At 44.8% G+C, this 23197-nt stretch overlaps 2 protein-coding genes and 1 long non-coding RNA gene across 5 annotated transcripts in view; 2 read left to right on the top strand and 1 right to left on the bottom strand.

Moving 5' to 3' along the window:
• CREB3L2 (cAMP responsive element binding protein 3 like 2) overlaps nt 1-17455 on the bottom strand; it is a 121286-nt gene extending 103831 nt beyond the window's left edge. Inside the window, exon 1 of one of the 3 annotated variants that reach the window (XM_040471853.1) lies at nt 16943-17455. In XM_040471853.1, coding sequence (XP_040327787.1) covers nt 16943-17044 — 102 coding nt within the window. In that variant the 5' untranslated portion in view covers nt 17045-17455. The remainder of the gene's footprint in view (nt 1-16942) is intronic. The other 2 variants (XM_040471852.1, XM_040471851.1) reach the window with 2 other exon arrangements.
• Nucleotides 5137-11101, top strand: LOC121028277 (uncharacterized). The gene is made up of 3 exons (XR_005789152.1): nt 5137-5450; nt 9960-9967; nt 11090-11101. It is a non-coding gene; the product is annotated as an uncharacterized LOC121028277 (long non-coding RNA).
• A 2531-nt stretch (nt 17456-19986) lies between the features above and the next one.
• The window catches only part of AKR1D1 (aldo-keto reductase family 1 member D1), a 91756-nt gene continuing 88545 nt past the window's right edge, over nt 19987-23197 (top strand). Inside the window, exon 1 of the mRNA XM_040471850.1 lies at nt 19987-20132. Within this exon, the coding sequence (XP_040327784.1) occupies nt 20046-20132 (87 nt within the window). The 5' untranslated portion in view covers nt 19987-20045. The remainder of the gene's footprint in view (nt 20133-23197) is intronic.

Raw genomic sequence — 23197 nt, 5'->3', positions numbered from 1 at the left:
ATTCGGGCTAGATGAGGTCATAAGCGTGGGATCCCCATGATGGGATTAATGCTCTTTGAGGAAGAGATGCCAGAGCTCTGTCTCCAGCCTGTGAGGACACAATGTAAAGAAAGCCAGGAAGAGGGCCCTCACCAGGCAGAATTTGCTGATCCCTTGATCTTGGACTTCCCAGCCTCCAAACTGAAACAAAGAAACAAACGTCCATTGTTTGAGCCACACAGCCTATAGTATTTTGTGATGGCAGCCCGAGCCAAGACACCTAGCACTCTCCATGCCAAACACCGTCCACCTGTTCCACCTTGGGGCATAAGAGCCTGAGATGCCGGTCCCCACATTTTTGCCTCTTCGGCCAAATGGCCCTGAGGTAAGGGTGGAGAACGCCCTCCAGAGCACTACCAGGCACACGGGTCCAGCACTAAGGAGACTGGCTGGGCCCCCAAAGAAGTGGGCCTCTCCACAGCCCCCTCACATTCTGGGCACAGGAGAAGTAAGGGCAGAAATGAAATGTCAGGGCTACCAGGCAGTCCTCAGACATGGGGGGGAGGGAAGAAGAGAATTGGAATGGAAAGCTCAAAGGGAAAGCCGGTGCAGGGCTAGTGGTCTTTTAGACACGTTCCAATAAATCTGGCTAACTTCACACACTCCCTCTGCAAGGAATCCATAAACAGCATCACGTCCAGGCTGCGCTTCTAGAGAACACACACCAGGCTTCAGGCTTGCATTATTAAATGGCTCCAGCCGGGCAAAGCTGCTCACTCTGAAACCACTGTTTTGATACATCATCGCTCTCCACCAAATAATAGACCTTTACAAATCCCTGCTCAGAGCCAATTCCCCCAAGCTGCCTTTCTGGCCTGGCTGCTCGGTCTGCCATGGATTTCCTTCGCTGTTCGCCCGAGTCTCTGCTCTGTCTCACACACGTGATTGTGCTGGCGGCCTTGCTAGGCTTTGCTCCTCACGGCAGGGCTGAGGTTTCTATTTTCTCGTGATCATTCCAGGAGGCCAAATTCCAGGTTCTGTCCTCCAAGGCACCCAGTAATTTCTGCTGGCCAGCTGCTTTTCCTGAGAAAGCATAATCAGACCTTTTGATTCCCATATGCAAACCGCCTGGGTCCCTGCCGCTCTCTTCCCCGGTGAAAGGGACTTCACAGCCCATTCACATTCTGGGCACAGTTTATGCATCGGGGGTCAGCAGCGCAGACCAGGAGCGCCGAAAAGCGCAACTGGGGTTTCTGGCATACTGAGCAGAAATAGAAGGAAATAAAGCAGTTCCCTCATCTGTGTCGTGAAGGGGTTGCACTCAGCCACATCGAGGGTCCCTAGGAGATCTAGGATCCTACAAGTTTGGGACAGTAGTTATTTCGTAATGAGGCAGACGCTGCTGCCTGGACACTCAATACCCATCCTGCCCTCCCTCCTCACCATCAGACACGCCAATCTCGTTCGGAGTAGCCAGGGATCCGGCTAAACCACTCACCTTCCGGGACCCTCTCTAGCAGTGAGGGATGGCCAGTGAAACCTAACAGGGATTCCGCTGCTACTCCAGAGCAGATCTTGGCTTTTTCTAATATAGGTGCTACCCCCTTCTGCTCTGCCCTCTCACTTTCTTCCCGTCAGGGAGGCTGATGTTACGCTGGAGGTGACACAATCATCTTGCAGTCACGAGGCAACGCCCATGAGGGCAAAGGTCTACCCACGAAAGATGGCAGGCTGACTAGGAGAGACCATCCCGCTACCCGCTGGCACTGTTCAGCCATCACACCAGCCCTGGAGAGCCTAGCTCAGGACCTCTTGCTTCGTAAAGCTAAGTAGACCATCACATGGTTAAGTTCGTGTATTCTGAAGCCAAGTGACATACATTGTTCCAATCCTGAAACTTTTGTTCTTGGTTTTTTTTTTTTTTTCCTAGAAGCCAATTTGGCACAGGTAATAGTTTCTCAAAAGGCAATGAGGAAAAATAAAATCTATCTACCAGGATATTTTTCTTTTGGTTGGCAAACACCAAAGAACAAACTTGTCATGAAACTTGTCTGCATTTCACGAAAAACCAGTGAAGGGCTAACCAGTCTCCCCATCTGCCAGCTGCTTCGCCGTAATGCGGCTCCTTGGAGAAGAACCATCAGGTGACTCCTTCAAGTTTGTTAACTTCTAGAGCTAAGGATTTTCTCTCATTGGCATTTAGCCCCATGACCAGCGATTTGTTGTTGTTGTTGTTGTTGTTGTTGAAAATAAAAATGTATGACTTCCAGAGAGGGTGGAGGTTCCAGAGAGGGCACAGGTTTCTAGAGGCTCTCTCCCAAAGCCCTAAAATAATAACAAGGCATTATGGGAGTGGGTCCATTCACATGGCACAATCTCTGGGGAACTTCTGTTGGATAGGAGGCTGGCAGGTCCAGATCAAAGGAAGGCAGAGAAGACCCACCTAGAACCTGCTTCCCAAGAAGGTAGACTCAGGGAAGGTTCTCTCGCTCAACTCTCCTTACATCAACTACTTTGGAAGGTCAAAGGCTGAATGCAGTCAGGCCATGGGTCAGAAAGACAGCCTGTGGCTTCAATGCCAGTTGCTACAGCTTATCAACAGCATTCAAAGTCGCTCTGCTGGGAAGGCCCAGGGGACAAGCAGAGCCCTCCAGACTTCTCCCTGATGCCACGGCAGGGCCCCACGGGGCTGCTCCATGCCATGTTTACTGTTCTCGTCTACTCTCACACTAATGGATTCCTCAGTATGTCACAGTCAGCCCCAGAAACGTTTTTCGTATTAGAAAAGCAATGTAAATGATCTCAATGTTGTCACAGACAGTTGTTTCACGGGGTGGCAGGGACAGGGAATGGGCCAGCTCTCTCTTGCCTTCCTTCCTGTGACTCGAAGAATGTTAACACCTGCTACCAACCCACTCCTCAAAACCTCCAAAGAAGTTGAGTTCTGCAGAAGCAGGTGCCTGAAAAACTGAAGTGTGAATTTAGTCATGCAAATCAAGGCCAGGAGTTAAGCCTAAAAATAGTCAGGTAGCAACTAAAAAAACAAAACAACAAAAAACCAAAACAACAACAACAAAAAACTCTAAGGTTTCCTTCCCCCTAAATGTCTGGCCACAACATTAGGGTGAAGGTGGTCTTATTACTTCCAGTTATAAGATAAATTAAGTTCTGGGGATGTAACGTACAACATAAGGACCATAGTTAACAACATTGTATGATATATTTAAAAGTTGCTAAGAGAGCAGAGCTTAAAAGTTCTCATCACGGGGAAAAGAATTCATAACTAGGTGAGGTGATAGGTGTGAATTAAACTTATCGTGGTGATCACTTTGCAACATATACACGTATCAAATCATTATGCTGTACACTTTAAACTTATACAAGACAGTGTTATATGTTAATTGTATCTCAACAGACCTGGAGTAAATAAATAAATAAATAAATAAATAAATAAATAAAACAATTAGGTCACATCCAGGAGGCTTTATTCTGTCTACTAATTTTTTTTCCCTGAAGTTTCGAATTCAGCAGTGGGTTTCTTCCTATGCATCCCTGAAATTACTGGAGTAAAAAAAACAAACCAAAAAACTGGAGCGCGGGACCCTATTATCTCCTAAGCAGGGCCCACACACCACCCACAGAAACGCTTTGGTCACATCATGGCACTCATCCTCTTTCGTGGCCTTGTGAAACAGCCTCAAAAGGGTACCCAGGGTAGGGAACACTAGCACCACACTGTGAGCCCCAATCAGCACGTATTTCTTTTTTTTTTAACATTTGCTTACTTTTGAGAGAGAGAGCAGAGGAGGGGCAGAGAGAGAGGGAGACACAGAATCTGAAGCAGGCTCTGAACTGTCAGCACAGAGCCCGACGTGGGGCTCGAACTCACGAACCGCGAGATCATGACCGGAGCCGAAGTCAGATGCTTAACCGACCGAGCCATCCAGGTGTCCCCAGTCAGCAAGTATTTTATTGACTACCTATGTTGTGCTCAGCACAACGAGTGGGCCGAAGGAGTGCCTCAAGCAGAGGCTGGAGCTGACAGAGGCCCTGGGCCGTGATCGGCCTCACCCATTGCTCCGGTGCACCCGGCAGAGAACATCATGGTCTACGAGTGCCATGCCAACAAGGCTTGGAAGCACTGAACACATAATTGCTTGTTGGTGAAAAGGTTTATGAAGTCTGTGCTGACTCCATATCTCTGCTTTTTCTACTGCCCCCCTGCCGAGTTGCTGAGCCATCAGCGGACAATGGGATGTTCAGAGTCCCACACCAGACCCAGGAAGGGCAGGAATAAGAAAGCTGCACGTACCGACCCAGCCACCCCACCTCTTAGCTGGGCCAGGCTGAATTTCAGTTGCCTCCTATCAGTGTGCATTTAAATCAAAAGGAAACGCTGGGTTTCGACCTACCTCATGTTCCTACTATGTAAACACAGCTGAAACACCAAATGGCTTTCTGGCTGCTATTTTTCTGCTCCTCTTTCTCATCACACACGAAAACGTCCACGGTGACAAGGGCTGGGGGTGGTGGGCACCTTCAGTCAGAACATGATGTCCTGGGGCCCAAGCGGTGGGGGGCAGCTTTGTCGGCACCTGGGCTGGGTCCTGGCCTCCTCCGCCTCCTCAGCCCAGGGCGCCAGGCCTTCCAGCTGCTTCCAAATGTGGGTCATGGGCTGCAGAGAGCCCTGGAAAGAAAACTTGCAAATCCAGAGCAGAACCAGAAAAACAACTCCTGGCAGGGCCTCAGAGCCGAATACCATCTCGGGGTAGGAAGTTAAAAGTCATAGCTACAGAGATGGGATTAGGATGCTTTGGTCATGAAAAAAACATGGTATTTCCCCCCCTCGATCCCAACTCCTTTCCAAAGGAAAGGAGTGCCTATGCCACTTGTAAATGGAAGGTTGGGGAAGGGGACATACCATATCTTAACCGAAATTCTGCTGAAATCTCTACAGCTGCTCCTAAATTGAAGTTTTTATTAAAACAAAACAAAAAACTGCCCCCTCCCCCCCACAGGGCACACACACCTATTTAAGGCTCTTGTGAGCTATTTAGCTTCTTGGACTAAAAAGAAAGCCTCTCTGTGACTAATTAAAAAAAAAAAAAAGTTAAAATCAAAAGCTGCCTCAGGTAACCCCAGCTGATGAATCTTGACTCCCCATTCCAAACTTCGCAGCAGCAGGATGCAGACACCGTGGTAGAGGTTGTGCACGGTGCCGGGAGGGTAGGGGGTGCGCGGGAACTCGTCATACATGCTGCTCAATTTTACTGTGAACCTAAAACTATTTTAAAAAAATTAAGTCTATTTTGTTTCAAGTGTATTTCTGTATTTTGAGAGACAGAACGAGAGAAGGCGTACCCATTCGTAGGGGAGGGGCAGAGAGAGAGGGAGACAGAATATCCCAAGCAGGTGCCGCACAGGCAGCGTAGAGCCCCATTCGGGGCTTGACCTCTTGAACCTTTGAGATCGTGACCTGAGCAGAAATCAAGAGTTGGACGCTTAACTGACTGAGCCACCCAGGCCCCTTAAGTCTACTGTTTTTACGTTTGTAACGTAGGTTCTTCACAGGACATTCTGTTACTGAAAGAATGGGATACGAAGCCAGCAAACAAGATGACTAGGAAACAACCTAGGCAGCCAAGAGACCACTCAACCCACAGTGCAGCTGAAACTCGGGGTGGTTCCTAAGCTTCCTCACAGGTGTCTGCTCTGCTCAGGGCTGAGAAGGGCCACCTGCTTCCTTCCTGGGGGAAATGGAATTCTCCCTCCTCCCCATCCCCTCCTCTTCTCGCCCTCCTGTGGGCCCTCAGTCCTGGCTGCCCAGCTCCTCCTCCCATGCCTGTTGCTCGTCTCCCAGGAGGCCGAGGGCCACACAAGCACAGCAGAGAACAAAGGTAGAAGTCAGCCGCAGCACGCAGGGGACACGCAGGGGACACGCAGGGGACACGCAGGGGGCAGGGAGGTAGCTGCAGGGTGTCCCACAAGAGTCCCCTGTGTAGGTCCCGAAACCCAGGAACTGCTTGTAGCTGCACATTTTCTTTGAAGCTGCATCATTTATTTTACCGTTCCTTCCACTGGCAAACCCTCAGGCTCATGTTCTTATAGCAAAGCCATTTGTCCTCGCCTACTAACATATCATACAAAAATGGGGCCAATTAGGTTCTCTGCCTGTTGAATAGGGTTGATGTTATCTGTAATCAAACCCATCTTTGGCAATCAGTGGGGTCTACCCATACTTCCTTCGTGGGAAGAGTCAGAAGAAATAAAGCAAAGCCTCAATTCTTACAGGCATTTGGTAAATCCCAACACTCTTACACAGGTATTAAGAGTCCAGAGACCAGCCTTCTGCATGCTCCAAGGCCATAAATGACACATGCACAAAGGGACACACGCACAAACTCCTGGTTGCCAGCCAGAAGGACATCCAGGGACAGATGGACTCAGCCTGGAGAAAAGAATGAAGAAAGTACCTTCATAAAAGTGCCTGGGCACTGTGACAGTCTCCAAGGCCAATTTTAAGGATTGTTTTAGGCTTCTGTAAAAACAAAGGCAAGAAAGAGGCAGTGTTGCATATATTACCCACTGTGCATATTTACTCCTAGGTGCTGTCCGTCTGCCTTCCACTCCTGCCTGGAAACCAGGCCTCCACCCGCTAAGCACAATGCCACATAGCAGGGCCACGGGCTCAGACCACAGGGAGACCGCCATGGCCCTGAGACACAGGCACTGCGCTCAGCTGCCATGCACACAGTCCTTGGAGCCAGCTGCAGTGCACGCTCTTTATTTGTCTTAACCACTCTGTAGCAATTCTCTCTTCTCTTGGATCCTGTGATGGGATTTTCCTGGATTTTCTCCACATTTTCCTATCGGCTCTTTCTGAGTTCCATCTGCAGATTCCTCTTTCTTGGCCAACCGTTCTAGGGCCCCCAGGGCTCCATCCTTAGCTTTTCTCTTACTCGTCACTCTCACTTGACCTCCCTGGACCAGCTTCTGTGGGCTATTGGCCTCAGTGATCCCCACTAGACTTGCAACATCCAAGTCTACACCTTCAGTCCAGACTTTTCTCCAGAACTCTAAATCCAAGTTCCCAAAGGCCTTTTCCGAATGTTCCATGGACACATTAGAATCAATGTTTGAAAGGGAACTCATTATTTTCCCCACCGAAAACATTCCTCCTCTAAATATCCCCTTTCCAGGTCACTGGAAGCCCCACCAACTCAGTCCGCCACTTCAGAAAACAGAAGGTCTCCCATATCCCCCTCACGGTCCCTCACGGTCCCCATGTCTCCCAGTCTGGCTCCCAGCCCTTGCTTGCATTCGTGTGTTTGTCCCGGTCGGGTCCAAGGCCCTCACGGTGTCTTGTTCGACCTCACGGCTGAAGTAGGCAGCCACAGATCATCTCACCACCATTAATTCTACCCTCCAATCCATCCTTCGTAACCACTAGGGTTTCCTTTCGACAACATATTTCTGCTCCTGTCCCTCTCTTGTTAAAAGCCCTAACAGCTTCCCACCTTCCTGCCCACAAAAGAAAGGCCAAATGGTTAAGCAGGCATGTAGACCTTTTATGATCTTGTCATATGCCCCAACACTCTCCGCAGGGCACCTACTCTCAAAGTACATAAAACTACTTGGGATTCCTAGAGTCAACCATGACATTTTGCACATTCCTACTCTATACTTGCTGTTCCCACTGCCTAAAGAACTCCTGTTTTATACGTCAGGACCCACTGTAAATCTCATCTGCTCTGTGAGGTGTTCCCAAACTCTTCGTGTTCTCTGTGCTCCAGAAATACTTTGAATACAGCTCTAACGCAAAATGTACACCAGACATTTAATGACTTGTTTATACATCTTCCTTCCCACTCTACTGGGAGGGCCACAAGGTCACAAATGTCATATCCTCCTGCCTAGAACACGCACAGGTTTAGAAAAGCAATTCATTAAGTTCCTCAAATTGGAGGAAGGACCGACTGTGAGATGTTTCCCCAGGATGCGTGGACAGGAAGCCATGGGAAGGAAGGAGTTAATATTTGAACCTTTACAATGTTATGATTGGTAACCTTGGATTTAAATTTCTGCTTAACACAATTGGCCAGTGAGAAAGCATTTTCATCACAAATCCTTATTTCCTCCAAGTTTTCTAAAAACATCACCCTATCAGTTTGAATCCTGCAGGCTCTTTCTCAGCCAAAAGGAATTTCCCTTTAAACAAAAACTATTCAGACATTTCCAAGATATGAAATGTTAAAAACCAGGATTTTCCACTCAGACAACTAGGAAACTGTTTATGGATTTTTTTCCCCCCAGACTCCTCTTATTTGCCAAGAAGTCTGAAGACGATTTTTTTTTCTAATGTTAAAAAAATGTTTCCTACCTCTGTGCCTCTCTGTTTTTCCATTCTTTATTTTGTCTGGGATTTACTGAAGCAAGGTTTTAAGTCAGAAAACAGAGGCTACAAAATGCAGCATGACATCTGCCAATTAGCTGCCCCAATTATACAAGGAATCAACTAAATCTACTTACTGGTGTTTTAAATCATTTTTTAAAGCTGAGAGCCTTGCAAGGGTAGGAGCATGATATCCAGCATAGAACTACGGGGTTTAAAAAAACTCTCTGGGACCACGCGATACAAATGCAGCATTTTACAACTGGATAAACTGAGACCCAGAATGTCAAGTAAACTTGTTTCAAAATGAATTCACACAACAAGATGCCTTATGCACCAAGGAAGAACTCTCTTCCAAGAGACACTGTCGATACTTCTAACAAGAAGCAGGCATAGAAATTTGGGTGGCTCAGAGTACCCCATCTCAACTCTTTAAAAAAGATAAATAAATAAATAAATAAATAAATAAATAAATAAATAACACCTCAAAGCTTTTCAGTAATGTCAGCACAATCTATATAAATAAATTACTCCACAATACAGCAGTTCAAAGGCAGACAGTTCAACATGAGGCAACTGTAACTGAGATTGACAGCAGTTATACACAACAGAGGAATACATGGTACATGATTCTAACAGGTTATGTCTGATTTTTGCACTGACCTTCCACACAGTCCTAGAAAAAATCAGACATACCACCCCAGAACACCACAAAGTGTTTCCCAATCTGAAGAATAAGCACGAGCCCAGCCAAAACACAGCCTCCATGTGATGGGTGACACTGACTCTAGAAACAACTGTGTCCCAGTAATGACCTGTGAGCTTCTCATGCATCTATATGCAGGAGAGCTGAGTCAGTAAAGATTCCCTGAGATAAATGGGATGCAGTGCTAAGGGGGTTCAAAGTGTCCCCAACTCTTAGAGTAATGCATCATGAAGATTCAAGGATTACCCAGCCACAGCTCTTCCACAGCCAATGAGGGCCCAGAAGAATCTTGGGTTATACCAAAGAGCTCCCACTTTCCACCAAGAGACAAGGAATAGATATGAAAATCTGAGAACCAGCTGTATTGAAGGTGACAGAGGAGCCTAGGAGAGCGTACAGAAAGAAGGTACCAATTGCTCACATTTAACAGGTAGTAAGGAAGCCAGGGAAGAAGGAAAAGCTAAGCCCACCAGACCGTCATGGACGCCAAAAGCAAGAATGAGTTAGGAGATGACCTTGTGGTCAATGCTGCCAAGTTACGTCCATGAGGCCTAGCAGGTAAGGACAGAGAACAGACTGGATTTGGCAGCTAGACAGAAGTTGGACGATCTTCTAGCAACGGTAGGAAGAACAGACAGGGTGCAGAAGTAAGCAGAAAGTAAGGAAATGGAGACTGTAGCTATTGCCCACTTGTTTGAGAAAACCTGGCAGTAAACAAGGGAGAAAAAAATGAGCACGAAGGAGCAACAGCAGAGACGTATGTTTACAGCAGAAGGTAGAAGGACAGGAAATGAAGATGTGTGAGAGAGAATAATTACAGGCCCCCGTGCTTCCCGAATGATGTCAGACTCCTGAGGTGAGGACCTCTCTTCCCCAGATTAGGGGAGAGAGTGGGAAAGCCTATCTATCAGGGCCAGGCAGTGACATGGGAAGAAACCGTGACCCAAAGAGGTGAGGTAACTTGCGGAAGGTCACTAGAGAACCAGTGGCCCTTGACAACAAATCTGCCTGGCTCAAAAGCCCACCCTTTCCACGATGCTGCCTGCAATGCCACTCTAGTGGAAACTGGGACTGTTAGACAGCCATCCACACTCCCACCTTGTTCTCTAAACTATGCAAGAAAAGTTATTGACGCCAAATGACCCATGTTGCTTTCCACTAAATTTTCAGATCTGCAGAAGCATTTACACGAATTCAGAGTTTTAAAAATACATTAACAGGGGCGCCTGGGTGGCGCAGTCGGTTAAGCGTCCGACTTCAGCCAGGTCACGATCTCGCGGTCCGGGAGTTCGAGCCCCGCATCGGGCTCTGGGCTGATGGCTCAGAGCCTGGAGCCTGTTTCCGATTCTGTGTCTCCCTCTCTCTCTGCCCCTCCCCCGTTCATGCTCTGTCTCTCTCTGTCCCAAAAATAAATAAACGTTGAAAAAAAAAATTTAAAAAAAAAATAAATAAAAAAAATAAAAATTAAAAAAAAAAACATTAACAAAAGAGGTCAAGGCCACCGAGCTTATCATTTCTCTAAGACTGCCTCACTCCACTTAATTATGTATCTCTGAGCATCCTGCACTTGGCTAAGCATCATGGGACGACAGCAGAGCCAAAGTCATGTCCCCTGTCCTCAAGGAGCTTGTGTTTCAGCTGAGCAAATCTCTTCAGTGCTCAAGGCCTCAGATCCTCTGTAGACAATACAGGCCATTGCCTCCTATGCGCCTCACAGATGATCTATGTGATTTGATTCAGGGAAAATCGAGGTCACTTAGAACTTTATTTGGAAGAGATGAAGTGCATGTGATGAGCAGGGAGGAAGAGGAATAGGTTCAAGGGTGACCCAAAGATCATGGGTCTCATCATTTTCTTTCAATCCTGACTCTGCAGGGGCAGGGAACATGAACACTCCCTTCATTCATAAAAGCACTCACTTGGACAATTCAGACATCCTACAACGGTAGGCCCAAAACCCTACTAAGGGCCCAACCAAGGCCTAGGGCCATTTGCCCCAAGTCAGTCAGCAGACAGGTCTGAACCATGCCAGACTGAGGCAGGCAGTTCAAGATGCCAACAGGCACACATGGGCTTGTCAATATTTGAATAGCTATAAACAACTGAGAACACAGCTTCTTTGAACACTGACATTCGGCTTTCCACCTGCTGATCAGAGGTTGTGTGGCCCTTGAACGAAACAAATCATTCTTGTCTTGCATGATAAGCATGATCACGGACTTAGTTACCTCCAGTCCTGATATTTGACCCTGATGCAGACAGTTCAGATAATATATTTAATTCTAGTTAGTGAGTTGGGACACAGCGGCACACTCTCCCAGATATCTTTGGGTGTATTTTGGAGAGGCTATTCCTGTCTCTATGGCCTTCCCTCATTGGGTGCTATTAGCACAGCTAAATAACATCCTTAGAGCTTTGCAAGCGGCACAGTACTTGGTTTGATATTTTATTCCCAAGGCTAACTATTGTATATTTTAAAACATGTTCCATTTGCTAGCCCACCTCTGTGAGGAAAACAGCCATTGGTCGAACAAACCCACTAAAGAAAGGACTGCCAACTCAGACTATTTTCCTAAGGATCACTACAATGGTCATGCTGATTGAGCCTCCAATCGCTCCTCAGTCCCCAAATGACAGATCTTAGCCAATCATGTAAATCCCTTTCCAGCCATTGGTTTTACGATGGTCAAGCGACCCAATCCTTGCCAACGAAGCTCAAAGTAAAATCAGCTGATAGGCTTCTGAAAAAAGTTTCTTCCATCCTAAAAAGGGACACAGGAAGATACAACATCTCTTTTTCCTTTGGACATTTGTCATTTTGAATTGAACACCCGAAACGCATATGGGAATGAGTTGCTTCCTGGTTGCATCCAACCTGAAGGTGAAATCTGCACATAGATGGATGGCACTGAGGACCACAATGATACCAAGGAGTCGCCAAATGAGCCAAACAAGGAGCCATACTTCTAGGACTCTTACAACATGACATAATAATTTACTTATTGTATAAGCAACCTGAACCAGTTTCAGTTAGTTACAGCTGCAAACTTTATAATTATTAATCAATTATTAATCTACATGCAATATCTTGTATCTTTTGTAAGAGCAAATTCACATCATACCTCCCTGCTTCCATAGAATACTATTACTCAGGGGTCTTTCAAAAAAGAGGGCAAGTACATGGGGTGGCTCAGTGGGTGGAGCGTCCGACTTCGGCTCAGGTCATCGACTCGCGGTTTGTGGGTTTGAGCCCCACGTCGGGCTCTGTGCCGACAGTTTGGAGCCCGGAGCCTGCTTCGGATTCTGTGTCTCCCTCTCTCTCTGCCCCTCCCCTGCTCATGCTCTGTCTCTCTCTGTCTCTCAAAAATAAATAAGTGTTAAAAAAAAAAAAATGAAAGAAAGAGGGCAAGTACAAAACTCAGCCTCACCGTCTCATCCTTCAGGGCTGTGCCTGAATTCCCCACCCCCAACCTGTGTTATCACTATGCGAACAGTTTCAGAGACAATAATATAATGGGTCAAAGAAATGTCACCAAGCCAATGAAAATCCGTTAAATTGTAGATAAATTAGCAACACATGTACCTGGTTGCCCTATGAATAAGGGCCATATATATGGAACAGTGGAAGAATAGTGAAAGTTCCCTCTATTCCCCAAATATTCCTCCTGTACAACCTGGATATTGCTTTAAGTTCTCCATTTACAGATTCACCCTTTTGAGCCGAAGTAATTGTAAACACCCATTTAGGGGGTCATATGTTACGCCTTACTAATATTTAAATTTTTAGTATAAGTTCATCAAATCTTTCATGAGAGCAAAATTTAAGAGGAGGGGTTATGGGGCGCCTGGGTGGCGCAGTCGGTTAAGCGTCCGGCTTCAGCCAGGTCACGATCTCGCGGTCCGTGAGTTCGAGCCCCGCGTCGGGCTCTGGGCTGATGGCTCGGAGCCTGGAGCCTGTTTCCGATTCTGTGTCTCCCTCTCTCTCTGCCCCTCCCCCATTCATGCTCTGTCTCTCTCTGTCCCAAAAATAAATAAACGTTGAAAAAAAAAAATTAAAAAAAAGAGGAGGGGTTAGAAAGAGAACACCATTACAGTGAGTCCTTGGGGTCTAAGAAGGGAGGAAAACCTGAAAACAAAGATAAAGAATGGTGAAGTGAGGGCCTTGAAGACAAAGTATGTTTGCTTTGCAATTCTACGTGAACTCACTGCTTATCATTCAGTTTGTGTTGATCAGGTGATAAGTAATGAATGATATTCTCAAGCCACAGGGACCCAGTTTCCCCCTCATGACCTGGCCACAGGCCAACAATAGGAGTTATCTCCAAGGTGGAACATCAGCCCCAAAGCTCCAATATCCCATTGGAGCCACATCAGTTGCTGGGCCAGCTAGGAGGAAGGGGAAACCACCAGCCTGTGAGATCAGCCAACTCCATCCCGGCACTCAGGGATAGAAGAGGAAGCCAGATGGCCTTCACATCCGGACACCAGGCAGGTTGAACATTCCCTTAACTCTCTACCTCCCACTGTCTGGAATCAGTCGTTTCATTTTAAGAACCAACGAGATATAAAATTTTAGTGCATAACCACTAAAGAACCTTACAAAGTACTGGATTTACGTGAATTGCATTGAAAACAAGCAGAACATCTGTCATTATCTTTGCCAAGACTTCGTAGTTCCCATCATATAATTTTTTACAGAGATTAAAATCATTGCAAAAATTGAAAAAAAAAATCCCTATTTTCCACATTGTTAAACCGAGATATAAGAAAGTTACCAAGATCATAAAATTTACCACACCCAAACCCACTATTAATCCTCCACCCTGAGAGTCCCTTTCCACCAAGCATTCCTGCCTCCTCTCTTCACCCAAGGCCTCCACTGACTTGAGAGGTGTTGAGCTTTAATGGAGAACCAGATCCCTTCTGCCCCTATGGAGACTCAGGCTAAAATTACCTCTAGTCCAGTTTTACATGGTGCCTATAAGCTTTAGTTCTTCATTTTCTAAATACACTCAGGAGGTAAAAATTAGAACAGTACAAAAGGGATAGTATGTAAGTAACCCCCTCTCCCCTGTTCCCTCCCTTGACCTCCAGTCCCCAGGTCCCCTTGCCAGAAACAATAATCTATTTCTTGAGCATCCTTCTGAATATAAACTGTATATATATAATATAAAGTTTACAGCCTGTTTTGCTCTTTGAATTACAACATCCCACAGTGAATTTCCAGAAATGTAATTTGCACAGAATCTTAGAGGAACACAACATACGTATTAGAAATGCCCAACACCCAGGCAGGTTTTGGGGGAAAGGAACAAAGTTTCTCACAATGATTTCAAACCGTAAGAGACATACTTCTCGTTTTTTAGAACCACCATCTTTTCTGAGCCCACGTTTAGCCTGTACACACTCTTGAAGAAACAATGTTCATAAAAGCACTAGTGACTGGCCCAAAATAATATTTTGTCATCTGTAAGGGAACTATTTTTTACACTTCAAGAGGAAGCCCAAAGCTGTAACAACTCAGGATTGAATGAGCAAGTCCATATTCGTTCTATCCGTGCACTTCATTATTTTGTAGACTTTGAACCTGTCCCCCTCCAAGCCTTTGTCCTTCTGAACCAAGAAGTCTTCTTTACAATAACCAAATGAGAAAAACATTGCTCCCTGATGGCTCACAGAAGGCGCCAGAGACGTTAACCACTCCAGCCTCAAGCAATGTGAACCTTCTATGTTTTTAAAATCGGGTAGGTGACAGGTTTGCTAAAACAGGGCATTAGCAATCATGCGTGTGGGAACTAAATCCCTATTTAGACCTGGAGGTCAGGCCATTCCACATTTTGGACGAACAGTAATAATAACCAGTTCTGCAACTGGATACCCAACAGAGTTCAAGAAACAGATGGGAAACTTATCTATTTTCAAATCTCTGCCAAACTCCCCTTAGTTTAGAAGGAATATAATCCAGTCATCTGTGCTACTAAATCCAATACCTCTTTCAACACTAATTCATACACACAGTGGCAAGGACTTGTAGCAATGATGAGTGGCATTTTGTGTGAGTGAGCTGCCCAGAAGAGACATACATCCTTAAGTGTTAGAGATAAAAGTCGTTAAAAAAATAAATAAAACTAGAAAAATTAATAAGTAAATAAAATAAAATAAAATTGGAAGAAAAATAATCACACATCACTGCTTCATCACCGTGACATAGAAAAGCTGAGCCCTTAATACCAAAAGGAATGTTAAGGTCTCTATCCCTGAAACTGTGCATAAAGATCTTAATTAGAGCCGGTCGAAACTGTCCCGTCTGGAGTTCATGTCAAGTCACAGGTATCATTTCAATCCTGGCCTGTGATCTCACAAATGCAAGTCACGGGCTGAAAGGGAACGCATACGCCTGGACATAATTCATCCCACCAGCTGAAAGACAACCCCAAAACTGTGGCATTACAGCCGCTGGATGAGACATGCTCACAGTATGTGTTAGAACAAAAGGCAAGAACTGCCTCTCTGCAAATGGCTAACACCTGGAGCACCCAATTATCAGAAGATACTCGAAGGCCAATGTGCTGTAAGTTCTGCACTGACAACAGGAAGCACATCTGGGCCACTGAGCCAAATGCAACCCACGTGGTCTCCTCGGGGGAAAAAAGGCTCAGTGAGCAAAACCCAGATCACGCTACACATCTGGCTTTTGCCCCAGCATGAACTGCCTCTCCTTCTCAGCCTGGCACTCTGCATTTTTTTCAACAAGCCATTCTCTGCCACCGCCCCACCACAAACGCTTTGGTGGGAATCACAGGGAGGCCCTCATCCCTTTTCCCAAAATAACGTCAGCCAGAGGCAAAGGCCAAGGAGGTGGAGCCTGAGGCCATTTTGCAAAAGTTTCAAATATCCTGGCACCGACCCCCTTAAAAGAATCATGAAGGGGAGACAGCCAAGCTTCTCATTTTCTCATTAGTGTTGTCTCTCTGCCTCTCTCTCTCTCTCATTACAAACTTCTGCATTTAAAAAACACAAAAAAACCCCAAAGGGATCTCACATAAAGTCATATTAACATTGCTGGCTGTGGGAAAACAAATTTCATTTTGCAAATTTAAGAACCAAAGATTTGAAATGGAAACTTTCAGAGCATGTGCAGTGTTCTGTAACATTTCGATCCCCAAAAGGGGTCCTGGAGGCATAAGGCTGAACAAAGAACTGGTGAGCTGTCCCACCTTCTCCAAAGCTTTTTTGAAATAGGCAGCTGCCTCAGATTTTCCAGACTCTGCTGATCTTTCCTCTGAAGAGAGAGGAAGCAGACTTCTTGGCTGTACAGTTCAAGAAACCAAATAAAGTAGTCTCCCTCATAAAGTCAAAGGGGCCTTTCCAACGGACACACACACACACACACACACACACACACGTACTTACAGGAATATAACCAAGAAAGTAAAGAAAGAGAGAATATGACAGCGAAAGAAAGAAAATGCCTCTTTGTTTAGCTTTTTTAAAAACCTTCCCACAAAATTAATAGCAAACTAAACAGTGGCATATTATTCTCCAGTACCTCCCCCTTCTGCTTTACAGTTCTTCCAGCGAAAGCAAATGACATTACAGATGTGAAAAAGGCTCGGGGGGGGGGGGGGTACAAATTGCTAAAGAAATACAAACTGTCATCACTATTATTAAAACTTTAAAAGGGCCAGCTGCCCGCGTCTATCTGTTCAGACAGAAAAACCACACCTCTCCCTAGATCTCTTCACTCTGGGCATACCTGCCTCTTCCCAGATACTTCCTTCCCAGGTCCCTGTCCCCAGCTGTTCCTTTGATGACCACACCTCCCCCTTGCAAGGCGTCCCTTCCCCACCCCGCCGAGTCCTCACCGTGTGGTACATGAGAGCCTCGGTTTCCCCAGGCTCTGACAGCTCGCTCAGCTTGCGGTCCCACTGCAGGACGCTCTGCTCCCCGCTCTCCAGCACCTCCATGCTGGTCCGAGGGACGCTGGGCCGAGGATGCTGAGGGCAGGAGGGGAGCGGGCAGGGCCGCCGCAGAGGGTGAGGTCCGGCTCCGCAGGGGGTGTGTGCGTGTGTGCGTGTGTGCGCCTGGGCGCGTGTGGCTTATGCACTTGGAACGGAAAACGTTCTCTGCCTGAGAGAGAACTGCCAAGGGTTCCCGTCCGATGTCCTCGGAAATCTGAGAATCGTCGGGGAGAGACAGGCTGCCCAGGTATCTGGCTGAAGGCTGAAGGGGTTAAAGCTGGGCGCGCATCCAAAATAAAGGCAGGAGATCAGCTCTCATCCTAAGAAAATCCCTTCGCAGTAAGCCCACTTTCCACTACTGCTCCAGACACAAACTTTGAGACTCCCCAGAGCTTCTCAGTTGGGCTCCAGGATCCAGCTCTGACTCCACCTCCACCTAGGGCAGTGACCAGTCGGATACTCACTTCGTCCGCTCTATCCAATCAGAAGTCTGGCTTTCCGCCCTGTCCCGCCTCTAAGGCTGGGCAGCGGGAAGTCTCTGCCCAGACTTTGGAATGTGGGCGGGGAGCGCCCTTGACGTCACCGGGGAACTCCTTCTGCCAGGGCGCAACCAGCCACAGCTCTCTAAGGCAGCGGGCCAATGGAGTGCTTGAATCCGGGAGTGATGGACTGGCATTGTAGCCAATGACAAATGGGGGCCTAGGAGGAACAGCCAATCAAATAGCGACAAGAATACATTTTACAAAAGAGGGAGGGCGAACTCAGTACCTTCGCTTAGAATACCGAGAAGTTAGCGCGCGCTCCTGGAAAAAGAGAGCTGCTGTGTGGGCCGATTTATATATTGTCTTAAATATTTCATATGCTGTCTTAAATATCTATATACGGTCTTAAATATTTTCTTAATCTAGATTAGGTCATTTGAGTCTGGATTGTTTAGAAAATGAGTTACATTGGGGCGCCTGGGTGGCGCAGTCGGTTAAGCGTCCGACTTCAGCCAGGTCACGATCTCGCGGTCCGTGAGTTCGAGCCCCGCGTCAGGCTCTGGACTGATGGCTCAGAGCCTGGAGCCTGTTTCTGATTCTGTGTCTCCCTCTCTCTCTGCCCCTCCCCCGCTCATGCTCTGTCTCTCTCTGTCCCAAAAATAAATAAACGTTGAAAAAAAAAATTAAAAAAAAAAAAAAGAAAATGAGTTACATATTATACACAAACATAAATATTCCCCATTGTGCACGAGTTTGTATTAGCAAAGTTCTAGCAAATTGTCATCGCCTGTTCACATTTTCCGCCCCCTTTCTGCTATGCTCTTCTCCTGACGTGTTGTTTTTAGGGGCTTCACTTATTTTTTGCTTTCAATTCACCCTGCAGACTATTGATAAGAGCCAATGGCTTGCTTCTCCAGGTCCTGAAGATCAAGGAGCTAAAGACCTGGAATTCATAGAGCCTTTTATCTCTGTGGAAGAGTCAGGCAAACAAAACAAAACGAACATATAAAAAATAATAATAATAAAGCCATAATATAATTTCAGAAAGTAGTAACTGCTATAAAGAAAAATAAAAGCAAGGTAAGAGAATGGGGCAGTTCGATGCTATTTTAGATAGCCGTCAGGGTTCTTAATGGGAAAGTGACATTTGAGCACAGACCTGAAGGAAAGGAGGTTTGAGGAGGAGCTGGTGTTTTGCTGACAGAGAAGCCAGTTTCTGCAGCAAGATTTTCCTCAGTGAGTGATGAGAGAGGAGGCCTGAGAGATGGGCAGGGACCAGATCACCAACCTGCCTAAATTAGGGAAGAGAGAGCCTATTCTAGTATTTTCTCCCAACACTGTGATTTTTCTTCCTCTTTTTAGACTCCTCCTTTTAAGGAAACAAAGTCATTGAAAATATAGTTTGTTCATTTTGTCTTTGGTATTTTTAATTGGTTTTCTCATTTTAAATATGAAGAGGTCGGCCAAGTGTCTCTAGAAGTTTCTCACAATGGCACATTCAGGTATTATTAGGGAGTACTTCCTCCTCTCCTTTGCAAGCATTTCTTGGTGAGTGGGGTCAGTCAAAGGTCTTGGAACTCTGTGTTGTCTTTAAGCAGCAGATTGTCATGTAAACTATTCCATTTGTCCGGTCCTATCTCCTGGGACTTTTGAGAATTTTTAATACTTGAATAGAAATTCTAGTTTATGGGCATACACTTTCTTTGTGTAATAGTTTTCTTGTTTTTCTCTTCGTCCTTGATTCATTAAAAAAAAAAAGTTTTTTAATGTTTATTTATGTTTGAGAGACAGAGAGAGACAGAGTGTGAGCAGGTGAGGGGCAGAGAGAGGGAGACACAGAATCTGAGGCAGGCTCCAGGCTCCAAGCTGTCAGCACAGAGTCCAACGCGGGGCTTGAATTCACGAACTGTGAGATCATGACCTGAGCGAAGTCGGACGCTTAACCAACTGAGCCACCCAGGTGCCCCAATTCTCATTTTTAAATCTGCTACCTCCTTCCCCACATCCTCTTAGCATAGCACTCAACATGAGTAAGAAGGAAACATGTACATCCTCCTTAATGGTGGAATACAAATATTTATCTGTCAAATATTGCTGCTTGTGACAGAGTCAGCCTCTGGTTATGCCCCATGTAGTAGGCAGCTTCTTGGCTCCGATTATTCTGCTTCTTGGTATTTATATCCTTGTGTAATTCCCTGCCCTTGAGTGTGGGCTGGACTTCCTTGAAACAAATAGAATATGGCAAAAGTAATGGCTTCCAAGAAAGATTCTGACTGCCCACTTGCTTTGTACTCTCTTCCTCTCTTGCTAGCTTGCTCCAAGGAAAGCCAGCTGCCATGCTGAGAGCTGCCCAGTGGAGAAGCCCACATGGCAAGGAACCGAGGGAGGGGTCCAGCCGGTAGCCAGCAAGGAACTGAATCACTGAGTCCCATAACCCTTGAGCAACCACATCCTGCTAGTAACCATGCGAGTGACTTTGGGAGCAGTTCCTCCCCCAAGTTGAACCCAGAGATGACTACAGCATTATGAGAGACTATGAGGACTGGGCTCATTATGAGGACAGACCAGAGGACTGGGCTAAGCTGCAGATTCCAGACCCACGGACACGAGAGGTAATACACATATGTTGTTTTTAAGCCACTATGTTTTTCTTCATGAAATAAGTAATATAATAATTGGTACCCTAAAGGTTTGATGAAATTTACCTGTACTCCAAAAATAATGTCACAATCCCTAATGGTGATTTTTTCCCAGCCCTCCTTGTTTCATGTTTCCTCGTATTTCTTGTTCTGCACTTGGGTTTTGTGTCTGTCTCTTTCCCTCTCATTCTTAGGATTTAGCAATTGAGTTGACTTCCCCCTTCTCCCCCCAGTTTCTCTGGCATCCTTAAAAAGTAGCAGCAGTTACTCCTGTGTCTTTTTCTTTTCCTTTTCTTTCTTTGTTTTTTTTTTTGGGGGGGATAGAATTGACATAAAACATTACATTAATTCATTAGTTTCAGGTACACAACATAATGACTCGGTATTTGCATATATTACAAAAAGATCATCACAATGTGTACTTCTAGTCAACATGATGCACATTATATTCTCTGGACTTCTTTATTTTATAACCAGGGAATTTATACCTTTTGACCCACTTCACCCATTATGCCCCACCCCCCCATCTCCAATCTATTCTCTGTATCTGTACATTCAGTTTTTTGTTTTTGTTTTTGTTTTTATATCTCACATATAAATGAGATCATACAGGATTTGTCTTTCTTCCTGACTTACTTCACTTAACGCCCTCAAAGTCCATCCATGTTGCTGGAAATGGCAAGATTTCCTTCTTTTTAATGGATGAATAATATTCCATTGTGTATTTATACCACATTTTCTAAATCCATTCATTCACTGATGGACACTTAGGTTGCTTTTGTGTCTTGCTATTGTACATAATGCTGCAATGATCATGGGGCTGCAGATATCTTTTCTAGTTCGTGGTTTTATTTCCTTCAGCTGAATACCCAGAAGTGGAATTGCTGGGCCATATGATAGGTGTATTTTTAATTTTTTGAGGAACCTCCATACTGTTTTCCACAGTGGCTGCACCAATTTACATTCCCACCAATACTACACAGGGGTTCCCTTTTCTGCACAGCCTCACCAACACTTACTGTTTCTTGTCTTTTTTCTAATAGCCATTCTAACATGTGTGAGGTGATATCTTATAGTGGTTTTTATTTGCCTTTCTTCATTTTCCCTGATGATTAGTGATGTCGAACACATTTTTATGTAACTGCTGACCATCTGTATGTCTTTGGAAAGATCTCTATTCAGATCCTCTGCCCATTTTAATAATTTTAGGATTATTTGTTGTTATGCTGTTGAGTTATATGAGTTCTTGATATATTTTGGATATTAACCCCATATCAGATATATGATTTGCAAATATTTAATGCCATTTGGTAGGTTGCCTTTTCATTCTGAGGATGGTTTCCTTTGCTGCACAGAAGCTTTTTGGTGTGATATAGCGCCACTTAGTTATTATTTTTGCCTTCATTGCCTTTGCTTTTGGTGTCAAATCCAAAAAATTATTGCCGATACCAATGTCAAGGAGCTTACCACCTTTGTTTTCTTCTAGGATTTTTCAGGTTTCAGGTCTTACATTCAAGTTTTTATTCCCTTTCGAGTTCATTCTTGGGTATGGTTTAAGATAGTGGTTTTGTTTTGAGGCGCCTGGGTGGTTCAGTCAGTTAAGCGTCCAACTTCAGCTCAGGTCATGATCTCACCATTCACGAGTTTAAGCCCCATGTCGGCCTTGGTGCTGACAGCTCAGAGCCTGAAGCCTGCTTTGGATTCTGTGTTTCCCTCTCTCTCTGTCCCTCCCTCGCTCGCTCTCTCTCTCTCGCAAAAATAAACATTAAAAAAAAGTTTTGTTTCATTCTTTTGCATGTGGCTGCCCAGTTTTCATATCATCATTTATCCAAGAGACTGTCATTTCCCTTTGTATATTCTTTGTTCCTTTGTTATAAATTAATTGACTATATATGCATGGATTTCTTTCTGGGGTCTCTATTTCGTTCCATTGATCTATCTGTCTGTTTATATGCCAATACCCATACTCTTTTGATTACTATAGCTTTGTAAGACAGTTTGAAATTGGGACGCATGATGCCTCCAGGTTGTTCTGCTTTCTCGAAATTGCTTTGTCTGTATTGGGATTTGTCTGGTTTTGTTTCTGTGAAAAGTGTCATTACAATTTTGACAGGGATTACACTGAATCTGTAGACTACTTTGGATAATGTGGACATTTTAACAATATCACGAAACAAGAAATATCTTTCCATTTATTTGTATTTTCATTAATTTCTTTCATCAGTGTCTTACAGTTTTCAGTTACAGGTCTTTCACCTCCTTGGTTAAATTTATTCCTAGGTAGTTAATCCCATTTGATGCAATTGCAAATGGAATTGTTTTTTAAATTTCTCTTTCTGATAGTTCATTATTAGTGTATAAAAATGCAACAGATTTTTGTATGTGGATTTTTGTATCCTGCAACTATATTGAATTTTTTTATTAGTTCTAACAGTTTTTTGGTGGAGTCTTTAGGGTCTTCTATATGTAATATTGTGTCACCTACAAATGGTGACAGTTTTACTTCTTCCTTTCTTATCTGGATGCCTTTTATTTCTTTTTCTTGCCTAATTGTTCTGGCTAGGACTTCCAGTACTATTTGGATAAAAGTGGTAAGAATGGATTTCCTTGTCTTGTTCCTGATCATAGAGGAAAAGCTTTCAGCTTTTCCCCATTGAGTATGATGTTGGCTGTGGGTTTGTCATATACAGACTTTATTATGTTGAGATATGTTCCCTTTATACCTACTTTGTGGAGGGTTTTTATTAAATGGATGTTGAATTTTAGCAAATGCTCTTTCTGCATCTACTGAGATGATCATAAGATTTTTATCCTTCATTTTGTTAATGTGACGTATCACATTAATTTGTGGATATTGAACCATCCTTGCATCCCTGGAATAAATTCCACCTGATTATGGTGTATCATCCTTTTAATGTATTGTTGGATTTGGCTTGCTAATATTTTGTGGAAGAGTTTTGCATATACATTTATTAGGGATGTAGACCTGTAATTTTCTTTTCTTTTTTCTCTCTCTCTCTCTTTTTTTTTTTTTTTTT

This window comes from Herpailurus yagouaroundi, unplaced genomic scaffold, assembly GCF_014898765.1.
Source record: "Herpailurus yagouaroundi ecotype Mexico unplaced genomic scaffold, PumYag 100, whole genome shotgun sequence".
NCBI classification, from domain to species: Eukaryota; Metazoa; Chordata; class Mammalia; order Carnivora; family Felidae; genus Herpailurus; species Herpailurus yagouaroundi.
This window is presented reverse-complemented; position numbering and strand designations above follow the sequence as displayed.